The 21,641-nt window shown below is 41.1% G+C and overlaps 1 protein-coding gene across 5 annotated transcripts in view; it reads left to right on the top strand.

The window, feature by feature from the left end:
- The window catches only part of DGKG (diacylglycerol kinase gamma), a 160,000-nt gene extending 142,342 nt beyond the window's left edge, over nt 1-17,658 (top strand). For all 5 annotated transcript variants that reach the window (XM_008157567.3, XM_054711440.1, XM_008157566.3 and 2 more), the window contains 3 exons: nt 5,298-5,418; nt 7,626-7,686; nt 17,560-17,658. In XM_008157567.3, coding sequence (XP_008155789.2) covers nt 5,298-5,418; nt 7,626-7,686; nt 17,560-17,658 — 281 coding nt within the window. The remainder of the gene's footprint in view (nt 1-5,297; nt 5,419-7,625; nt 7,687-17,559) is intronic.
- The last annotated feature ends 3,983 nt before the right edge of the window (nt 17,659-21,641 follow it).

The raw sequence follows: 21,641 nt of genomic DNA, 5'->3' as shown, positions 1-21,641 counted from the left end.
CAAACCAGACCCAGTAATTCCTGCAACAATACATTCAGCCCCTTGTTCTTTCATTGACCATATCTACCTGGGGAAGTTTAAGGAGGAGTACCTAAATCAAACTGCAGGCATGGAAGTCCAGGGAGGTTTCTTGAAGTTGATGGCACTTGAACTGAGTTTTGATGGACAGTAAAAAGTGGAAGAGGGCATTTCAAGCAGGGGAACAGCATATGTAGTGGCACAAAGGAGGGAGACGGAAGGGTTTACCTGGGGAATTCCATGCTGTTGTGTATGTCTGCAGCTGGTACCTAGCCCTACAATGTCAGGAAATAAACTGCACAGGCAGCCTCTTGCCAGATGGGAATGGGTCTTGGGCATCGAGACAGGAATTTACATCATCTTTACAAGTATGAAGAGCGGTTGATAGGTTTTCTTTTCAGGACTTTTAAATTGTAACATTGATCATACTTACAGAAAATATGAAACACCTAGAAAAGCATAAAGCAGAAAATAACAATCACCTTTAATCTAATTACCCAGAACTCACCACTGTTACAATTTTAGGGTAATTTGTCCTTTTCTTCTATGCATATTCTTACATAGTTGAGATCAGGCTCTATAAGTAAGTTTATATTCCTCCTTCACATTTAACATTATAACATATACATGTTTAATGTTTTTGAAATTTTGTAAATATTTTAATGGCAGCATAAAATTCTATCATATGGCTACCATATAATTGATTTAACTATTTTCATACAGATAGGAATAAGAGAGAGAAGATTTCACTACAGGCATACCTCAGAGATATTGTGGGTTAAGTTCCAGACAGCCAAAGTAAAGCAAGTATTGCAATAAAGCAAGTGCAATCTTTTTATTGGTGGAGGGTCTTGCCTTCAATTTGTAAAAAAGGCAATAAAGCAGAGCACAATAAAACAAGGTATGTCTGTATTACAATTGATGCTACAGTGTTCACATTTGTATGAGCTTAGATTCTGGCAATGATTTCTTGTGATCGGTGTTGAGAACAAAATGAATGAATCAGCTATATGAAAGTTTCTTCCCAACAAGTTTTCTGCCAGCTTCCACTCATCACAGGTGTGAAAGACTGCATATTTCATCTTCTCTTCACAGCACTTGTGGTTATGACTGAAGGATTTGGGGTGTGGGCACGACACAAGCAGATTTGCATTTATAAAGTTGTGTACTAGAGACTGAATCAAGTGGGCCAAATCAGAAATGCTATTGTCCTGACTGTCCCTCCTTTGCTTCCACATTTTCCCCTTTCCATTTCCCTGTTAACCTTTTTTCTTTCTCAGAGAGTACATATTAAGTGTTCATTGCACTAAAGCACTACATAAGGCTTTGTAACCAAGAACAGTGCTGAGAAGCCTCACTCTATGGTCACTACAAACTTGAGCCCAGCCCACAGACCCTCTTTTTATAGTTTTGTCAAAAAAAATCTCTTTCCTGGTCAGTGTGGCTCAGTGTTTGAGCATCGACCTGTGAATCAGGAGGCAGAGAGGTTCAATTCCATGCGTGGGCTGTGGGTTGGGTCCCTAGAGGGTGTGCAGGAGGCAGCTGATCAATGATTCTCATCATTAATGTTTCTATCTCTCTCTCCCTCTTCTTTCCTCTCTGAAATCAATAAAAATATATATTTTTTTAATCTCTGGACAGTACTTCTCCTTAGGTAGAAATATCTATATATATAAAAGCCTAAGTGACCATTATGACCGAATGACCAGAACAACCAGTCGACCAGTCACTATGATGTGCACTGACCACCAGGGGGCAGATGCTCAACACAGGAGCTGCCCCCCAGTGATCAGTGAGCTCCCACAGGAAGAGCAGTGCTTAGCCAGAAGCCAGGCTCATGGCTGGCAAGCAGGGGGAGTCTCTCCCAACTCCACAGCAGTGCTGAGATGAGCACGAGCAGTGCCCGGCCCCAACTTGGGCTCCTCCCTGGCCTCCTTGAGGCTTGGCGCACCGCTACATCCCCCAAGGGGTCCTGGATTGCGAGAGGGCACAGGCCAGACTGTGTGACCCTACCCCCCCTCCCCTGCACAAATCCATGCACCAGGCCTCTAGTTTTTTATATTCTCCAGTAAAACTGCCAAGTGGGTTTATTGCTAAATGAATTTTTCTCTTCGTCCTGTGACTATCCAATACTACAGATGATCATCCCTGTCCCTAGAATGTTCTTCCTCTTTCTTAACCCAGCAAATTGCCTTGGTAGTCATTATTCAAGACCTTCCTTAAATGCCACTGGCACCTTCCTTCCAACTTTGACCAGTCAGAATCAGTTACTCAGGCATCCTTACTCCTATAGTTCAAGTACAGCAGCATTTTCTATACTTAACACTTTTCTCCCTCTTGGCTAAAAAAAAAACCCACAAAACAAAAACCTCCCAAACTAAAATATTTTGTACCCCACTTCTTAACAGAGTGCCTGGCACTTGGTTGCTACTCAGTAGCTGTTGAATGAATAAATGAGTAAGTAAGTTAATTCCTGTTTTACTAAGATGCATGGACATTTCATCTTAAATACTAATGATTGACAAGTGTAAAGACATTATGGAGATGATATGAATTGCCAAAATCACACTCTGAATCATTAGTACCTAAAGTAAAACAGACACCTGGTATACCAGATGTCCTGATCCTGGGTTCTGGGTTCTAAATTCTAAACATTTAATTGTTCTGTGTGCCTGGACATTGATTTGCATTCTATTCTGTTTCATTTTAAAAGCAAATTTAATTTGTGCATATGTATCTCTGTGCTAGAAACAGTAAAGGGAACTCAGTGATGCCAGTATTTCCAAAGTGTGTTCCTAAGAAAACTACCATGGACTGTTCATAAGCATCACACAAAAGAATAGCCTTGTGGTCCCATATGTTTTGGGAAACAGAGATAAATAGGTTTCTTCACCTCAGAGCTTCCTGCTAGCCATTCTAGGAAGTTGAAAGAAAAATCAGTTAAGAAATGGTAAAGAGATAGAAGAGCATTAAGTCTTCCTTCAGTGGTAGACAGGAGTCATCCTAGCCCCTTTATGCTAGGGAAGATCCAGAATACAAATTCAAAGGCAGAATGGCAAAAAGTGTACTGAGAGCCTGGCTCCTACATTTGTCTCCTCAGTTCCACATTTGTGCAAGCCCCTGCCCCCCACACACCCACCATGCTGATGAGATCAGCCTTCATTACTTCTCTTCTAGAGCCAAGAAGCAAGGTAATGTGTGGGAAGTGATAACTGTAAGGTAATGTGTGGGAAGTGATAACAACGTTAGAGTTAAAGCCATTCAACCGGAAAATTTGTTAAAAGACCAAGACATTGTAAAAACTGAAACACTTGAGTCCATTAAGTCCTCTGCTTCTTAGAACATCTTGTTACCAGGGAATGTTTCAAGGAGGGAAAAACATTGAACTATCCCACAGCTCTGTCAGCTACCAAAGCCTGGTACAAAGAGCAACATTTTATAAGACATCTGTCCCTCTGCCACTAGAGAAACTTTTAGAAAGTTCTGCTTCTCTTCCTTTCTTCTACCCCAATATAACTCCTCCACCTTCTTCACACTATATATACTTCTCTCCTCCCTCCTTTTCTTTCTCCTCCTCTTCCTCCTCCTCTTCCCTCCTCTCTCTCTCTCTCTCTCTCTCTCTCTCTCTCTCTCTCTCTCTCTCATAACCCATGTTGATTTCACTGACACTGTTAAGATGACACAGTAAGCTAAGATTACCAATGGTTATTTAATGCTCTTTGGTAAGAAGGGAACTAATTAAGTGACTAGAGGTTTAGACATGTGTTGTTTATTGGAAGTAAACTCCTTAAGAGAGCCTGGAGCGTTTGCCTAAGCAAACATTGCCCAAGTCCAAATTAGATGGAGACTTTAAGGAGATAGTATGTTTTCATAGATGGAGAGAGAGAGAGAGAGAGAGAGAGAGAGAGAGAGAGAGAGAGAGAGAGACCAGAGAAAGAGAATGGGAGTGCCAATGGATATAAAGGGAGGAAGCTATAGCTATATACCTGTTACAGAAAGACTAAAGCAATGTGTGTATCTGTTGGCAGTTGTTGTTCATCAGTGATTACCAGTAGGTTAGACATTAGCAATGTTGACACATTTGTGGTCAGCGCAATGGTTTGTTTAACTGTCTTCACTACAAATACATCCATCAAGAGAATGTTTTTTAAACAATAGTCTTTTAAACAAAAACAAAAAAAAGTAAGAACAAACCCAAATATCTGCTTGCCATTGCTAATAAACATTATTGCAATATATCAGGAGGTTCCTTAGAAGACAGAAGCCATCTGTTAAGTAAACAAAAAAATTAACATAGACACCATTTTTTAGTTTGTGGATATTAACAGGATATTAGTGATTAGCTACAACCTATGAAAAAAAGTGCCTTTGCTGTAGTAGGCAAAAGAATGGAAGCTTTTAAAGAGTCTGCCTTTTTATTTTGTTTCTGTTTTAAATAAATAAAAGTTGTGTTGTAAAAGTGAGACTTGGGCCCAACATCAAATCTTAAGTCTTCCATTGCTTTCACAATAAATTGGGCAGGCACAATCTAAGCCTCAGGAACTTGAAAAAAGGACCTCTTTCAGGTGTCAAATCAGAAGTTACTGCCACTGTGGGAGGTCATCGATATTATGTGACTCTGAGCCTGAGACTAATATTTTCTGTTCCTCTTTTTCTACTGTGGACCCAGAATAATCTGGTGTAGGTAAAATATTCTTTTCCTTGGCTCAGATTAGGCACCTGGTGTCCTGAAAGAGGTCACTGATTTCCCCAAGGATGTCCAAGGAGGTTGGCTCACTACTGGCTTACCATAGGCCAAAATTGAGGTTAATTAACCATCAGTCATCATCAGTAGGGCCAAGATGTTATTCAGACATTCAGAGAAGAGAAACTTGATCCAGCCATGAATAATGATATTCATCAACATTCCTTCCTATATTAATCCCAATCCAATGTCTTTTTAGGTTGAAAATAATTTCAGAAATAGCTTGGTTCATCTTTAATGCTACTCCACATTTGAAGAGGCTTCTTGCTATGCCACCCTATTCATTGGGTGCATAGTAATGTTCTGAATCAACACCTTTTTTCACTAGAACTGGGTTTCTGTTCATGAAAAGGTACATTTAATGGCCTTTGAAGAAATTCCCTATTCAGAATGAGTATGAAAATGCTGTTTGGTGGGAGATGAAGAGATATTGACAGATCTGGGTTGGCCATCTAGGGACTAGACCTTCTGGCCAAAACCCGCCCGAGGAACACAGAGATGTATATGTACTGCTTTTGCTTGTCTCACTCTGCAGACCTCAGTGACCAGCTTCTTGAAGTGGTGGGACTAGAGGGAGCCATGGAAATGGGGCAGATCTACACTGGCCTGAAGAGTGCGGGCAGGAGGCTGGCCCAGTGCTCCTCTGTCACCATCAGGTATGCTTCCACATTACCCAGCATCCTCCAAGTCTCCCGATTTGTTCCTAGATTTAAGTGCTGGAAGCATGGGGGCAGAAGCTTGATAACATTTATAAAGAATGTCTTTCTTTGGAGACCATTTCCCAAAGTGGATATAATGCAATCACCCAGGACATAAACTAGAGGGTCCACCACAACCAGTTTGCTGTTGTCTTAGAATGAATTGGCGAAATTCTCTAATCAGGAGTATAAGACTCCTTGCCTTTTTATATTTACAAATTAAAATGTTAGCTGTATATCAGAGGGCACACTCTGACAAAAAGCAGGCTTTCTGCTCTGCTCTTTCTTGGACAGTGGCCTTAGAAACACTGTTTTCTATATGCCTTTGTAGAGCTAAACCATCAACATCAGGAAACCCATTATAATTGACTAAGAGGATGATGGTTCTTCAGGGTATGGACCATCAGGTCAGCCACTGCAGGCGCCTAGAAGAGAAGGAGTCTAAAGGAGAGGATCCTGTGATTTGTGTTGCTTCTGTTTAACCAATGCAACTAATCAGCTTCTTCTCCACCTGATTATTTTAGCAGTCTTTGTTCCTTTCTTTTTTCCATTCAATTTCTGCAGATAAAATCTATTAGTGTGCCTTGGGGACCTCTTAGAGGGGACCACAGCATGCAGGTTTCCCAAAGGTATTTGACCACAGAATCCTTTTCTCCAAGAACCTCTTGAGCAAGTGTCCTCAGAGCACATTTATGGAAATCCTGCTCTTGACACTCCCTGCATGCTTCCGAATGGTCCCCTGAAATTGTTCCTTGATGTCTCTTAGCTGAAGGTCTATCCCACGAACCCCTTTTCTTCATTCTGCCCCTGTGTCTTCTCTGTCTTTTCTGTTATTTCCCCAAAGCTTTGCTCCTCTTTCTCTCTGGACTGTGCTGGGTCCTTTGCTTTCCAGATAAATCTCTTCCTTCCCTGTCCAGTCACCATGACTCTAATATTGGGTAGGTCCAATCGGCACATCTAAGCTATAGCTTATGTAGACCATAAAGAATGTAACACCTTAATCCTGGAAGAATTTTTAAAAAATCCATGTAAAAGAAGGAGGGATTTCTTTTTATATTCAGTAGACTATTTCCAGATAGAAACAGAGTGGGTGAGCCAGGAGCTCCATCCTCCTGGGCATTTTCCAAATTCTCTCCTCAGTCCCCAAAACAAAAATCCACTCTCTCCTCTTATTACTTGTTTGACTATTAGGTTTATTGTTGTTGTTGTTGTTTTAAATATCCCCAGGGTCAGTCAGAGAATCATCCACATTAAAACACAACTTGCCTCCCACATTTTATAGTTTCAAAAACGGAGCAGTTGTCAGGTGAGGGCTTCCTGTCCAGGGGGTAGCAACTGTTCCCTGCTCACCCAGACCAGAGACCTCTAGGGAAGACCTGCCTTTTCTCCCAAAGGTGAGGTAGTATGAATTCACAACTCTTCAAGAAAGAAAGATGGAAGACCTTGTCTCTCTCCTTTTGACAACCCACTTGCCAGAGAAGCTTTGTCCCAAACAAGAAAGCAACACTGTTTCTTCTCCTCTCCTCCTACCAATGGGGACAATATTCCCAATGACCCCATTTCCCAGCTAAGCCTGGTCCACAGTTCAAGCAACCACAGAGTGTAGTGTTGTGCAACAGATAAAAGAGGGGATGGTTAGGATCAGAAGCAAGGCAAGACACACTCATATCTGAGCTGTACCTTGTACAAGTTGGAGACATTATATCATTGACACAATGCAACTTCTCACTCAACATAGAAACCAGGCCTTTTCCCATTTCATATCCTTTCTCATTTCAGTGAAGTTTTTGGCACCATCTGCAGGCCCTCTGGCTGATTGTTTGAGGGTCTGTTCAGCAGTTATGCTGCTATACTTGTTAGCCACTGTTTCCCAGGCTTCTGTGGACTTCACTGCTCACCCAGGGCAGTGATTCTCAAAGTAGGGTCTGAAGGCCAAAACAACAAAATCACCCATAGTACTTATCAAAATGCAATCTCCTGGACCTGGCAAGTCAATATCCTTGACGTGGGCCTGGGAATTTTTTTTATTTATTTTTTTAATAACCTCCCAAGACAGTCTTAGAGAGCCACTCCTATGTGGGCAGATAAGGTCTTCCCACTTCAGTTTCCCTGGTTCTCTGACTCTAAGAAGCTCACTGTGTTATCTTGGTTCTCCGGGATTCCAGGACAAACAAGTTGCTGCCGATGCAAGTGGATGGAGAGCCCTGGATGCAGCCACCTTGCATGGTAAGTTTTCCCAGTCTTTGAGGTGAGGATGAGAAGTTTTATTTTGGGTCCTTTTGGAGCCCTGACCTAATGTGAAATCACTGAATCTCAGAGTTGCACAGGCTTTGAGAAATCATCCTCTCTTTCACTTCGTTCATCCATCCATTCATTTGCCTGCCAAGCTTTAATTGAATACCTGCTATGTTTCAGGCACTTGTGAGGCATCAGTTCCAAAACTGAATGAAAGCTCACAATTCTTCTGAGACTTTGTTTATACTATCCTTGAGAGCCTCAACTTGAATCATTCCAGTGGCAGGGAATTTACCACACCAAAAGAAAGACTGTTCTGCTAATGAACAAGTCTAATTGTTAGAAAGTGCTTCTTTATGTTGAAGTCAAATCTGCACACGTAACCTAGAACTTCCAACCAGTCACCCACGGGAGCTCCTGGGGTGGGAGGGGAGGGATTCCCACAGTGCATGGACACACTCATCATGAGTTCACCACAGCCCTGAGGACCTATCTAAGAACTCCACTGAAAGAGTAACCACATAAGTTATCTATTTTGTTTATGGTGTTCACCCAGCACCTAACACTGTGCCTGGTTTTCTAATAGTTGTGCAATAATGTTTGTTGAAGAGTGAACAAAGGACTGAACAACTGAACAAACAAAAACAAAGGGGACATCCTCATTCCCTTTATACTATGTTAGCTCTCCACTTAGCAATACTATGGGAGCCAGGCAGCCTTTCTTCTTAGTTTCTTCTCTGCTGAAACCCAGCTAGAAACTGTGGTGAAGAGACACAGAGTCTTCATGAGATAGTTTACATTAGTAATATTCTCTATACTATCATGAGACAAATCTCAAAAGACAAAAGTAATATTTCTAAGTTTCCTCACTCTGGTAAGTATTCAGATGCCTCAATAACCTGCTGTTTTGAGTCCTTCAGAACATCAAGTGGTCTTCCACTAGAAAAAGAGTTTTCATGAGATTTCTGCTGGGACATCACAGCACAAAAGAACTTTTGATAAAAACTGAAGCCTGTTAAATTAAAATGAAGTTTTAAAAAACTGTTAAATACAGTTATACAAATAAATGCAAATGGATCATTCTTTGCAAGAGAAGATACGTAATGGAAGCATTAGTAACATGGATCCCAAACCTAAAGTTCTATTAAACAATGCTGAAAGCATTTAGGAGACATTGTTGAAGGAATAATAAAGATATGTTAAATTTTTCATAGTATCTTTTCACCTTGACTATTTAAAAGAGTTTCTCAGAAGAAAATTTTAATAACTAAATAATCCTTTAGTGAAACTAAAAACAGGGCACAAACTTTTTAAATCTGGGAGAATTTAAAATTTATGAACCTTATCAATGTAGCAAAAACAGAAAGCAAATAATAAGCAAACATTTAAAAAATTTTGAAGTATGCCGAAACCGGTTTGGCTCAATGGATAGAGCGTCGGTCTGCGGACTGAAAGGTCCCAGGTTCGATTCCGGTCAAGGGCATGTACATTGGCTGCGGGCACATCCCTGGTAGGGGGTGTGCAGGAGGCAGCTGGTCGATGATTCTCTCTCATCGATGTTTCTAGCTCTCTATCCCTCTCCCTTCCTCTCTGTAAAAAATCAATAAAATATATTTAAATAAATAAATAAATAATAAAAAATTTTGAAGTATGATGAAAGAGATTAAGACTAAATACATCAATAATGACAAAAAATATAAGTATGTTAAAGTCCCCTAATAAAAGGGGATTAAAAATTAAAATTTAATGTCATGCTTATAACAGATATACCTAAAACAAAAGGATATATATATTTATTTGTCATATCCTTTTACAGGCATAGAGAAATTAAAAGTAATAAATGTCATTGTTAATTATATTAATTTTAGACAAACAAACTTGCCAACATGCCAAAATCACAAAATAGAATAAAGAAGGTCACTTTTATTTGATAAAAAGTATAGTCAAGTATGAGATATAATGTAATGGTCATAAAATTTTAGGTATCTAATAATAGAATCAAAATATATAATGTGAGAAATAGTATCAATATACACTGAGTGGCCAGGTTATTATGATCTCTGAACACATAATAATCTGGCCACTCAGTGTATATCCTATATAATAAAAAGCTAATATGCAAATTGTCCCCTCGACCAGGAGTTTGACCAGCAGGCAGGCCAGCCAACTGCCCATGTCCCCTCCCCCTGGCCAGGCTGGCCGGACCCCACCCCACAAATTCATGCACCAGGCCTCTATATATATATATACTGAGTGTCCAGACTATTATGTGTTCAGAGATCATAATAATCTGACCACACTATATTCTGAAGAAAAAAATGACATAAAAGAAAAAACTGACAGAAATACCAATATTGAGAGGCTTTAAAGTATTTGTTTTTACCTTTAAAAATAAATAAATAAGTGACATAAAACTTGGATGAAATAACTTGATAACCTATAAACAAATTAAATATCTCCACTTTTTTCAAGGACCCACAGAATATTTACTAAAATAGATCACAAACAAATTTACCAAAAAATCTATATAAAATCCATAAGTAGAAATTGTAAAGTTTATTTTATTTAACCACAAAGAAATAAAACTAGAAATTAATAGTAGAAGATTAAATAAATAAGGAAACAAAATTTAATTATTCAATGATTTTAAATTTTTCTAAAGAACAATAGATTCAAGAGATTAAAATCACCATTATTCGTCCCTGGGTCCGGGTGAGACCGTGTGTCCCTGGATCCGGGTGAGACCTCGTGCACCTAGGCATGGGTGAGGTCACGTGCCCCGGGGTCTGAGAGGCCAAGCGTCCCTGGGTCCGGGTGAGACCATGTGTCCCTGGATCCGGGTGAGGACGCGTGCACCTAGACCCGGGTGAGCCCAAGTGGCCCTGGGTCTGGGAGAGGCCAAGCGTCCCTGGGTCCGGGTGCGACCATGTGTCCCTGGAGCCGGGTGAGGCCTCGTGCACCTAGGCCCGGGTGAGGCCACGTGCCCCTGGGTCTGGGAGAGGCCAAGCGTCCCTGGGTCCGGGTGAGACCATGTGTCCCCAGATCCAGGTGAGGCCTCGTGCACCTAGGCCCGGGTGAGCCCAAGTGGCCCTGGGTCTGGGAGAGGCCAAGTGTCCCTGGGTCCGGGTGAGACCATGTGTCCCTGGATCCGGGTGAGGCCTCGTGCACCTAGGCCCAGGTGAGGCCACGTGCCCCTGGGTCTGGGAGAGGCCAAGCGTCCCTGGGTCCAGGTGAGACCATGCGTCCCTGGATCCGGATGAGGCCTCGTGCACCTAGGCCCGGGTGAGCCCAAGTGGCCCTGGGTCTGGGAGAGGCCAAGCGTCCCTGGGTCCGGGTGAGACCATGTGTCCCTGGATCCGGGTGAGGCCTCGTGCACCTAGGCCCGGGTGAGCCCAAGTGGCCCTGGGTCTGGGAGAGGCCAAGCGTCCCTGGGTCCGGGAGAGACCATGTGTCCCTAGAACCAGGTGAGGCCTTGTGCAACTAAGCCCGGGTGAGGCCACGTGCCCCTGGGTCTGGGAGAGGCCAAGCGTCCCTGGGTACGGGTGAAGCCAGATCCTGGGTCCGGGTGAGGCCGTGCGCCCCTGGATCCATCCGGGTGAGGCTGGGTCCCAGGCCCGGGTGAGACCACGCGCCCCTTGGGTATGGGTGAGGCCACGTGCCCCTTAGTCCGGGCGACGCCGTGCCCCTGGGTTCGGCCGAGACCAAACCAGAGGGAGTCGGACCTCCATTACTACCATTTGTTCACCATCCAGAGCTGAGGGGTCAGTGCTGACATGTACACATAAGGAACTACTGGACATTGAAATTGGGTCTCAAAAGAACTGTTGGTCCAGGGGGAAGCTCGCTACAGATTGATTCATTTGCCTGTCAGCATAACTATTATTGCTCGTCTCACATTCAGTTCTTATTAGTATATATCTAGTGACATATGATCTCGCTCATCTAGGGGAAATGATGAACAACATAGACTGAGGAACAAGAACAGAACCAGAAGCAAGGAGGCATCGATCGGACTATCAGGCCTCAGAGGGAGGATAGGGGAGGGTAGGGGGAGGGTGGGGGGAGGGGGAGAGTTCAACCAAAGGACCTGTATGCATGCATATAAGCCTATCCAACGGTTAAGTTCAACAGGGGATTGGGGCATGCTTGGGGAGAGGGGTGGGATGGGAATGGGGGGATGAGGACAAATATGTGACACCTTAATCAATAAAGAAATTAAAAAAAAAATAAAATAAAATAAAATCACCATTATTGACTAAGAATAATAAAAATTAAAAGGCTCTCATTCAAAACTTACAGAATATAGCTTAAACCATATTTGGAGGTATGTTCAGAGACCCATATACACCTATCATTCAAAAGAGGAAAAAAATAGTGAGTAATTCCAAAATTAGAAGAATAAGAATAAAACAAAATAGGAGAGGCAGAAGGAAGAAAAAAAATAAAAATAAAGTAGAAATTAAATAATTTAAAAACAGGAAAATCTAAAACTAGTTCTTTAAACATGTCAAATATTTGAAAACCTAATTTCAAAAAGAAAAAAACAATGATCATAGCTATTAAAATGTAAAAACATATAACAATTGCAATAAAAATATAAATGCAGTAATGGTTTTATTTAATTATTAGAGGCCCAATTTACAAAATTCATGCAAGGGGCTCAGCCCTCACAGCCCCAGCTTCCGGTTCTATTGCTTGGCTATCTGGTCTAATTAGCATATCATGCTTTTATTATTATAGATAACACATTACATAATATGAGATATAAAAATAGATGAAGACAAAGATTTAACAAATATTTTTTAAAAGATTTGAATTTAGAAACCTGTTTCTAAATAGAGATCCCAAACAAAATCTTATTGCAATTGTTTTTTAACTTTAAAAAAATAAAACCAATGCAATAGTGAAGGCATTTAATGAAAGAAGTATGAGGAAGGGCTTCCCACAAGATATTAAAACAGCCACAGTAGTTGGCACAATATTGTATCGATAAATCAACTGTACAGAAGAGGCCCTAAGAAACCCTAGTACATAAAAACTAATGAAGAAAGAAAAAAGGAAGATCGTAAACTAATTTAAAGGCAATGGACTGTTAAACATATACTAGCCAAAAAATTACCTGACTGGGAAAATGTCATTATATATCAACTTCTCAACTCTATACCCCAGAAACAAAACAGAAAAACTCTAATTCTATTAAAGAATTAAATGTTACTAGCTAGGGGGGAAATATAGGTGACTGTTATCACACTGTGAGCAAGGACTTTTTCAAGAGGAAAATGTGACATTTTGGACTATTAACACGTTTAAGACTCTACAAGTCAAGAATCAATATAGATCTTTAAAAGGTTAAGGACAAGATGTTTGCAACAGCTATCTCAATGAGCAGGTTAATTCCCATAATGTATAATGATCTCTTAGAAACCAGCAGGAGAAAATACTAGGAATGCAGTTGTGAACAGACAATTCACAGAAGAAATGCCATGGGTTAATAAACCTATGAAATAATATTTAATATAACAAATTAAGAAAAAGGAGGAGAAAGAATTCCAAATTAAAATAGTGAGAAAGCCCTAACATGTTTCATTTGCCAAATTAGCACAATTTGTTTTTCTTTTAAAAATAATATTCATTGTTGTCAAGGGTGTGGCGAGTCAGGCACATTCAACCAGAGAGACCAGAGTATAAACTGGTACAGCTGCGCTGGGAAGCATTAGGAGCCATGTATCAAGAAGATCCTTGCAAATATTAATATACATTGATCCAGTTCATTTAATCTGACCCTTAAAATTGTTCATATACTTCTAGGTATTTATTCTAAGTAAAGTATAAGTTTCCAGAAATACAGAAACCAGTGTTTAAAAATGTCAATGTCTATGTTTATTCATAATAGAAAAAAAATTGGAAATTACCTAAAAGCCCAACATTTAGGTAAATGGTTAGATAAGCTATATGAAAGTCATCAAATTGAATAATTTTCAGCCACTGGAAATTATATAATGAATTTTTAATGATATCAGAAATGCTTTCAGAATAATGTTAAATGAAAATAACTGATTTCAATTTTATTAAAAATATATAAGCACAGAAACAAACTGGAAAAAAGTATACCAAAAAGTTAACAGCAATTACTTCTAGGTGATTTTTAAATTTTTTCCATAATTTCTAAATTCTCAAAAATGGGGATATATTTGTTTATACATAAAGATTTTTGTGTATAAAATAGTCATAATTTAAAGACTTGCCTTGTGCTTGCAGCACTGTAAGATGGCCTCTCATGCTTTATCACCAGTTAGGCGACATCATTTGAGCTTTGAAATTAAGAACCTTCTCTCAGAGTTAGATAATAGTACCAGTAGGATCTCAAAGTTGAAAAGGATTCTACTAGTCCAGTGATCCCCAAACTTGAGTATACATTCGAATAACCTGGAGGGCTTTCAAAACACAGATTGCTGGATTTCCTATTCAGTAGGTCTGGATGCCTTAAGAATTTGCATTTCTGACAAGTTTTCAGGAACTGCTGATACTGCAAGTCTAGGGACCACACTTTGAAAACCAATAATCTAGTTGAACTTCCCGACCTATCAATAAATCCCAGACTTCTCCACCCCTAGTAAAACCCGATGATCCAGCTACATTTGAAAGCCTCTGATGGCAGGAAACACTCTTATGAAGCTGGGCCTCCTAAGATCTTGGAGAACCCAGAAATAGCTAAGATCTGAAAAACTGTGCAAACCCCCTCTCTCCTCCTCAAGGCTCACTTAAGCAGGAATATTTCCTTGACTTTTTAAAAAGTCAAGTTGAGACCTTTCAAGTTTGTGCCTTTCTATTTATCTCCAACTGAAATTAGGGCAGACTTGGATACTTCCCAAATGATCGGGGAAGGGTCCACTCTTACAGTTATTGGCCATTTTGCTGGGCATGATTCGAATTATTTGCCCTGAGAGGGCAACATTGAGGAATAAGTCTCTCAGTTTATTGCTTCTCTTGAAGTAATAAAAATGTGTTGATTTCCAGAAGATGGCCCCCAAAACAAAGTCAACTCCCAGCACTAGTGAAATTTTAAAATTTACTCTTTTCAAAGGGGAATTATATGCTGCAGTAGTTTTGTGAATTTCAAGCTATCACAAGAGCCCACTGTATCACTTATCTCTGTAATAGAGCAGAGAACTAGGAACATGTGGCTGCTGTCCCTAGTGCTTGTCAGATGTTGTAAATATTATGAAAGGTGTTTAAGAAATCATAATTGCCTGACCTGCCCAATTACCAGAGAAATTTGAGTTCTAACTATAGAAACATGAATGCTCTCATTCCATCAGGGGTCAAAAAGTCAGGTTTAGCCACATCCAACTACCTTCTAAAATGAAATCTTCCCTATTTAATTTCACCAACCCCCTCCTAATTTGGGCATAAGAGGGTAAGAGACTGACATCTCTTTGACTCCAAAAGAGGATATGAACTCATATTTCTTGTTTTTAGTGCATATGCATACAGTCAACTCTCAGTTGTCTATAGTACTAGAATCCACAAACCACATCAAAATCTCACGTTACCCAGGGTCTCCAAACTCCGACCCAATCAAGACCTTCATCAAAACTGCTGAAAATCCAAATGAGAGGGATTTGAGTTTCACTTCCTCCTCTTTGCCCTGGAAGTGCTAACAAGCAAGCAAATAGCTCAGCTAGAGAGAGAAAAAGGAGAAGCCAGGGTCTTCTATCATCTGAAAAAAAATGGGCTCCATCAATGGGAAATGTAGGCAGTGCCAGTTGCCACTCTGCCTCAAGCATAGCCACCCCCCACTACCATGGTGTTCTCTCTCTCTTCTTGGTGTTCTAATCCATCAGTACTTCCACAGCATGTCCTCTGAATAGGCACTGCACTTGCTCCAGGAATACCAAGGTGAGTAAGATGAAGTTCTTCCCCTCGGGGGACTTGTGTGCTCAGGGAGTAAGAGAAAGCTTACCACAAGGAAATGTGACACAAATTGTTGTCATCAGAGAGAGCAAAATTACATGCCACAGAGAAGTGCTGTCAGAGTCCCCAGTCTATGCCTCACTTCCATAAATTCTGGAATAACCATAATGCCCATAATAAGGAACATAACACAAAATATTGCTTGAAATGTTCTTGGTTTGTTCCTCTGGTGACTACCACAAAACAGAAAGATGGACTCCCCTTCCAGATTTCCAGACTCTAGACCAACATGAGAGTCATTTTCAGCTTCTATCACTCAGGGAGTTTCCACAACAGCTTTTGGTCCCACCTTTTCCTTTCCATATCTTGGGGACTTATAAATTTAAACCTGGCTTCCATAGTATCCTCTTGGTCAGACTCTTCCTTCATTCCATCTCACTCTGACAACTGTTGAATAATTTTCCCAAAACTCTTTTTCATCATGTTATTCTCCAGCTTAAAAAGTTATCATAGTTCCCTATTACCTCACATTAAACCCCTTAAAGCCCTATCCCATCTGTATTCCCAACCTCATGTCTCATCCTTTGCCCCCCATTCAACCAGTTTATATGTGGCTCCTCTACCCAGTGTCTTCCCTTTCTCTTCTCAACAGCATATTTCCTTCCCTTCCTTTCAGATCTTAAAATTATTTTTCAAATATTCCATTCAGACTCTTCTCATTCCTTACCTAATTTCTTTTTGGCACCACTTGGTTAAGGCTACATTCATTTAAACATGTTTCTCCAATAGTTCCTGTGGTCACACTGTCATTTCCAATAATGTGATAAAAACCATGAGAATGGGCTTCTAGATTCTGTTGTTTTTGATATACATCTTTTTCCTTCTCCTCCAAAGTAAGATAACAATTATTTAACAGTTACTTACCATTTTATACTTTATGGTGGGCTTTCATTGATAGTTTACCAGTTGGCCTTCACAACTTGTGAAAAAAAATAAGACAAATATCCTCATATTACAGTTGGCTAGAAGGGGTTTAAAAGGCTAAGGGATTTTTCCAAAGGCTCACAGTAAAGAGGTGGGAATTCTGGGACACAAACCCTGGTCTTTGAATCCTAAATTTCTCTTGTTCCCACATCATCTTCCTACTCTGAATACATCAAACTTGATAAGTGTTGTTGATAGACTAATAATGCAGATTATTGAAGTGGCAGTGTCATCAGGCCACATGTAAATAGGGATTAAGCATTTTGAAGCCATGCCCTGAGGACAATGAGCATTCACCAATGTCTTCTATTTCAAATTGACTTAAAGTTTACAGAAGAAAATACTCATAAAACCTAAAATTTAAAAAATAAACCACCCACATGCTTTTAAAATAAAGTTAGATCTTTCCTAGAAGGTGAAGAAAAGAGGAAAGACCTAAGAGACACACTTGGGAATTCTCCAGATCATGTTGCTTAAGTCAGGGGTTCAACAGAAGGTCAACTTTGAGTTACTGGTTGACATCCCAGCACTGCCTAAGCAGGAATGGCTAGGAGTGGAGGCTGGGAAATTGAGAACTGGGCTCTGGATGTTCTGTCCCATTCTGTGTAACCTTAGGCCTTTATCCTGCAGAGGGGTTGAATGAGATGGTCCCTAAGGTATCCTCCGGCTGTGACATTCTGAAAGTCTATGAATAGCAAGGACACAAGACAGGTGCGAGCTGATTACCACGTGGGAAGCTCACACTTGTCTGTCCCCAGTGCTTCCGCCCCTCACTTCCAGCAGTGCCAAACTCCAGGCCTAGTCAGGGTCCAGTTGCCAATTCTGAAGTTGTTCAAGGACAGTTGTCCTTCTGCATGGGGCTCCTTCCAACCTGAAGCTGGCCTTCCTTCCTCTCTCTGAGACTCACTCTCCCATAGGCTTCTGGGATTCCATGCCACTAATTCAGTTCTGCCTCTTTGCTTTTAGATTAAAATTATTCACAAGAACCAAGCACCCATGATGATGGGACCTCCCCAGAAGAGCAGCTTCTTTTCGCTGAGAAGGAAGAGCCGTTCAAAAGACTAAACAATGTGCCAATTGCCAGTTAAACCAAGAAAGAAAACAAGAAACTGTAACAAACATACACATACACACACACACATACACATGAACACACACTCTCCTCTCTAGCCAGCAGAAGCAAAGCCACCCATCAGGAGGAAACCTTCATCCTGCCATACATTCTCTTTATTTCAACAATGGACACACCCTGACAGAGCCAGTGACAACAGAACATTTTAAATGGACTTGGGGCCCACCGGGTATGGTTGGCTCATGCAGCAATTTCCACATTCCCAGAAGGCCCTGGGTGAGACTTTCCCAGATTGAAGAAGAACTCCCCCCTCCTTCCCACCAGCCCTGTAAGTTTCCTCGTGGACACTCGCAAGGAACAGGCTGCAGGTTTCCTGCCTATGGTGAGATGGGATATGGCCAAGGGAAAGAGCTCTCAGTCCAGAGAGCCTACACAAAGGTCCCTCTGTAAAGAGACAAATGGCCTCCGACGCTCAGAGCATAACCCTTGGCAGGGCTCAGCAAGCGCACGTTGATTTCTTGGTCGTCCTTTCAGCGAGAGCGACAGCTTTTCCCTGAACCTGCTGAGGAGGCAGAAAGGCTGTGCAAAGCTGTGTTTCCATTCTTGGTTCTCTCTGCTGTCAGTGGGCACTTGTTATTTCCCGGAGCCTTCTCCTGGTGGCTGTGTTTGTTTAGAGACGGCTCCAGGAGCCCCCAGAGCTGCCTGCACAGCATACCTTAGATGTGGTATTTATTTTCTTAGTTCTGTGAACACCTGGGAGGAAAAGCAGAGAAACTGGGATTTATTTTTCAAATTGGTGTCATAATATTGTATAAAAAGGGAAGGAAAAAAAAAACCACCCCCAGCTTCTTTCTTTTTCAAGCCAAAGTGTGTTTCCTGTTTGAGTTCCAAGCCCTGGTGGCAGTCTATTCCTGAAGGCAGAGAAGTCGGGCGAGAAGGGCCGTTTGCTGAGGAGACCAGGAGACAAACCATCAGGTGGTTCCTCCGGCCTATTTGCACCTGGTACTCCCAGAGTATGACCTGAAGGCCCTTTTGATGGTCTTATTTGTGTACATATGTGTTGCATATATATTTATAAATATAAATATTTATTTACTGATGGACTTTTCCTGATTTAAAAATATATATTTAGCATAGAAACAGAAAATGGAAAAGATAAAGAAGGTTTTTACTCTTCCATTCCACCATTTCCTTGTCAAGACACATTGCCCTGTGGTGACTGTGAGATTTAAGGGAAATGAAAGTAGATTCTTATCATAAAGAAACTAAGTATTCTTATTCTGGATCTTTAAAACAACCATGAAATATATACTGGGCAGGATTTATTCTTCCATTTATCAGAAATGTTAAGAGACTTGTCCATGATATCTTGGCTAATGTGGTTTGGAATAGGTGCCACTTAAGAAGATACTCAAAAAAAAAAAAAAAGAGAGAGAGAGAGAGAGATACTCAATAGAGAAAATAACCACACATCTTGGAACAGGGTCTTTTCTGGTCACTGAGAAATGATTCCATTTGGATCCAGGTTGCCAGGGAAGAATGAATGTGCAGCACATGTGTGCATAGAGCAAGCCCATGTGAGAAAATGAGGCCTCATGATACTTCTCAACGATTCTCTTTGGCCTGAACTGATGAGAAGTTGGTCTGAGTTGAAGGCACTGAACAGATCATCAAACTCTCCACATAACACCTCATCACGGTTATCATAGTCTCTCAGCATGGAAACAACCTAACTGCAGGGATAACCTCAGTGGAAAGTCACTGGAGGGCTGAAGTATCTTCTGCAAGGTATTGCCAGCCAGTACCCAGAGGGGTCTCAACAAAGCTCAGTGGGCTTCATTCAGCTGGTGCTGGCATTACCCTCCTTTCCCGAAGGTCTGTGGAGCTTCTTTGGTAGAAGAAACATTTGCCTTGTTCCCTCAGGCCTCCATTCCTTCTGAGATTCCTCAAGAAGAAACCTGGGCTCACTGGACATTGCTCCACTGAGCTTCCTCTAATCTCCTGGCACTGAGTCGGGAGCTTTGTACAAGGAAAGGAAAATTACGATTGTATGTACAAATTGATTCTAACTCTGAAGGAAAGCAGTCATCTGGGACCATGTGGACTGGACATCTAGGACCTTCCTGCTCAACCTAACAGTGCAGAGCACCGGGTAAGGGGAAAACCAGGCCACCCGAAGAATCTCCTGAGGAATTGGATCAATGGTGATGGGATCAACAAGCTCCAGAATGACAGTAGGTACCATCTTGGAAGCCAATTGATTCTGAAACACACACAGGTTCAGGTTTGGGGTCACCAATGCTAAGGCATTTGCAGAAGTGTTTGCATGTGTTTCAGCCCTGATCCCCCAACACTGAAGCTGTTGACACATGGCACTATGAACACATGAAACTGATTCTCAAAGATTCACAAGTCAGAGACTGGCCCTCTGCCCACTCTACTCTAGTGCATAGGACTTACAATGTTGCTTGAGAGACATGTCCCAAGTCTTCCTTAGAGCCAGAGTATAACAAACTTGGGGATAATTCAGTTCTGATTCCTCACCTTAGTCTGGCCATGCCACTGACATGTTATCACCTGCCCCCTCACTTCTACCCCACTAACAATACAAAGAATAAAACAGGAAATCTTTGACACCTTGTGTTGTCCATGGACTAATGGGCTAGGAGTTGCTATGGCTTGGTCTTTGTGGGTTTCCTCCAGTGTGTTGAGAATTGAGATAGACTTAATAAGATGATTATATTTCAGGTCAGAGACCAGCTCCTCTCAAGAGAGTTCTTTCCAGATGGAAAAGATATGTTAAAATTGCCAAATAAATTAGGAAATACTTGGCAGAACCTGGAAGAGCCTCCAGACTGGCGTTACATAACATGTATATACATTATACATATGCACATTATATAAGGTAACATAGTACTTAATGTGCTGCATATATTATGTAAATTACATATTTGTGAGTAATCATGATAAATATAGAGACCCACTAATCACTTTTTTACACATACTCAGTGACAGATTAGGAAGTTTCTTTGCCAGAGAGTCTTAAAACTTACTCTCTCCTGCTGCCTTGGTTCCAACTCCTGCCAAAAATAATTGCATCAACTTTTCCCATCTCCATCCCCCTTTCCTGCTGGCCAAAATTCTCAGTTACCTCCTGTCCCAGCTAGTACCTTCTATGGAATACTATCACAATCGGGATCATAAAAATAGAATCATGTGGATAGGAAGGATCTAGACTCCAAGATTCCCTATGTCACAGGCTTACCTCTCCCTCAAAACTCTCAGGCAGGTGGGTGCCTAATGCTAGTGTTAAAGGAAGAGAGGAAGGGAGATGGGGAGGGATAAGAAGAGTCTACCAACTCTCCAAGCAAGGAAATGTCCTAGTGTTTCTTGGCCACCAGTTCCCGGATCCAGCCAATAATCAATCAGGAAGTTATTTCAAACAGAATATCTGAAACCATAATTACCTAAAATGTGTTTCACAAAATACTAGTATCCATAAAATGCTCCATGAAAAAGAAGTTCTGTGGTCAAGTACTAGCTTCCCTTCTAGGAAATGCATACAGGGGCTTACCTCTAAGAACCCACAGTAAAGAGCCATAGGGACCTTTATTTGTCTGCCAACACCTATAGATTAGAAACACTGCCTTAAGCCCACCACGTCTTCTTTTTGTTTTCAGGGAAGATGGGAACATGAAAGTAAACATCTTCTGCAATAATCTTCCAAAAAGTAATTTTCTCGGATAAGGAGTGTCCATTCTTAAGACACTTTCTTGTTTCTTCTATGTGATTGTTTAACTACTTTTATTGTTCCCATTGTTCTTCAAGTCTTCAAGCAAGAACCAAGGATTTGGACTCTGTCCTTTGAGTGGGGAGGGATTGGGGGGAAATTAAGGAGAAAACATGATAGCTGACATGGGGTCAGACATCATCTGTGTAACTCCAGAGAACAGAACTAGGTTTAAACAGCACAGTT

This window comes from Eptesicus fuscus, chromosome 3 (genome assembly GCF_027574615.1).
Source record: "Eptesicus fuscus isolate TK198812 chromosome 3, DD_ASM_mEF_20220401, whole genome shotgun sequence".
NCBI lineage: Eukaryota > Metazoa > Chordata > Mammalia > Chiroptera > Vespertilionidae > Eptesicus > Eptesicus fuscus.
Note: the sequence above shows the minus strand (reverse complement) of the source record. Positions and strands in the feature narration are given on the sequence as shown.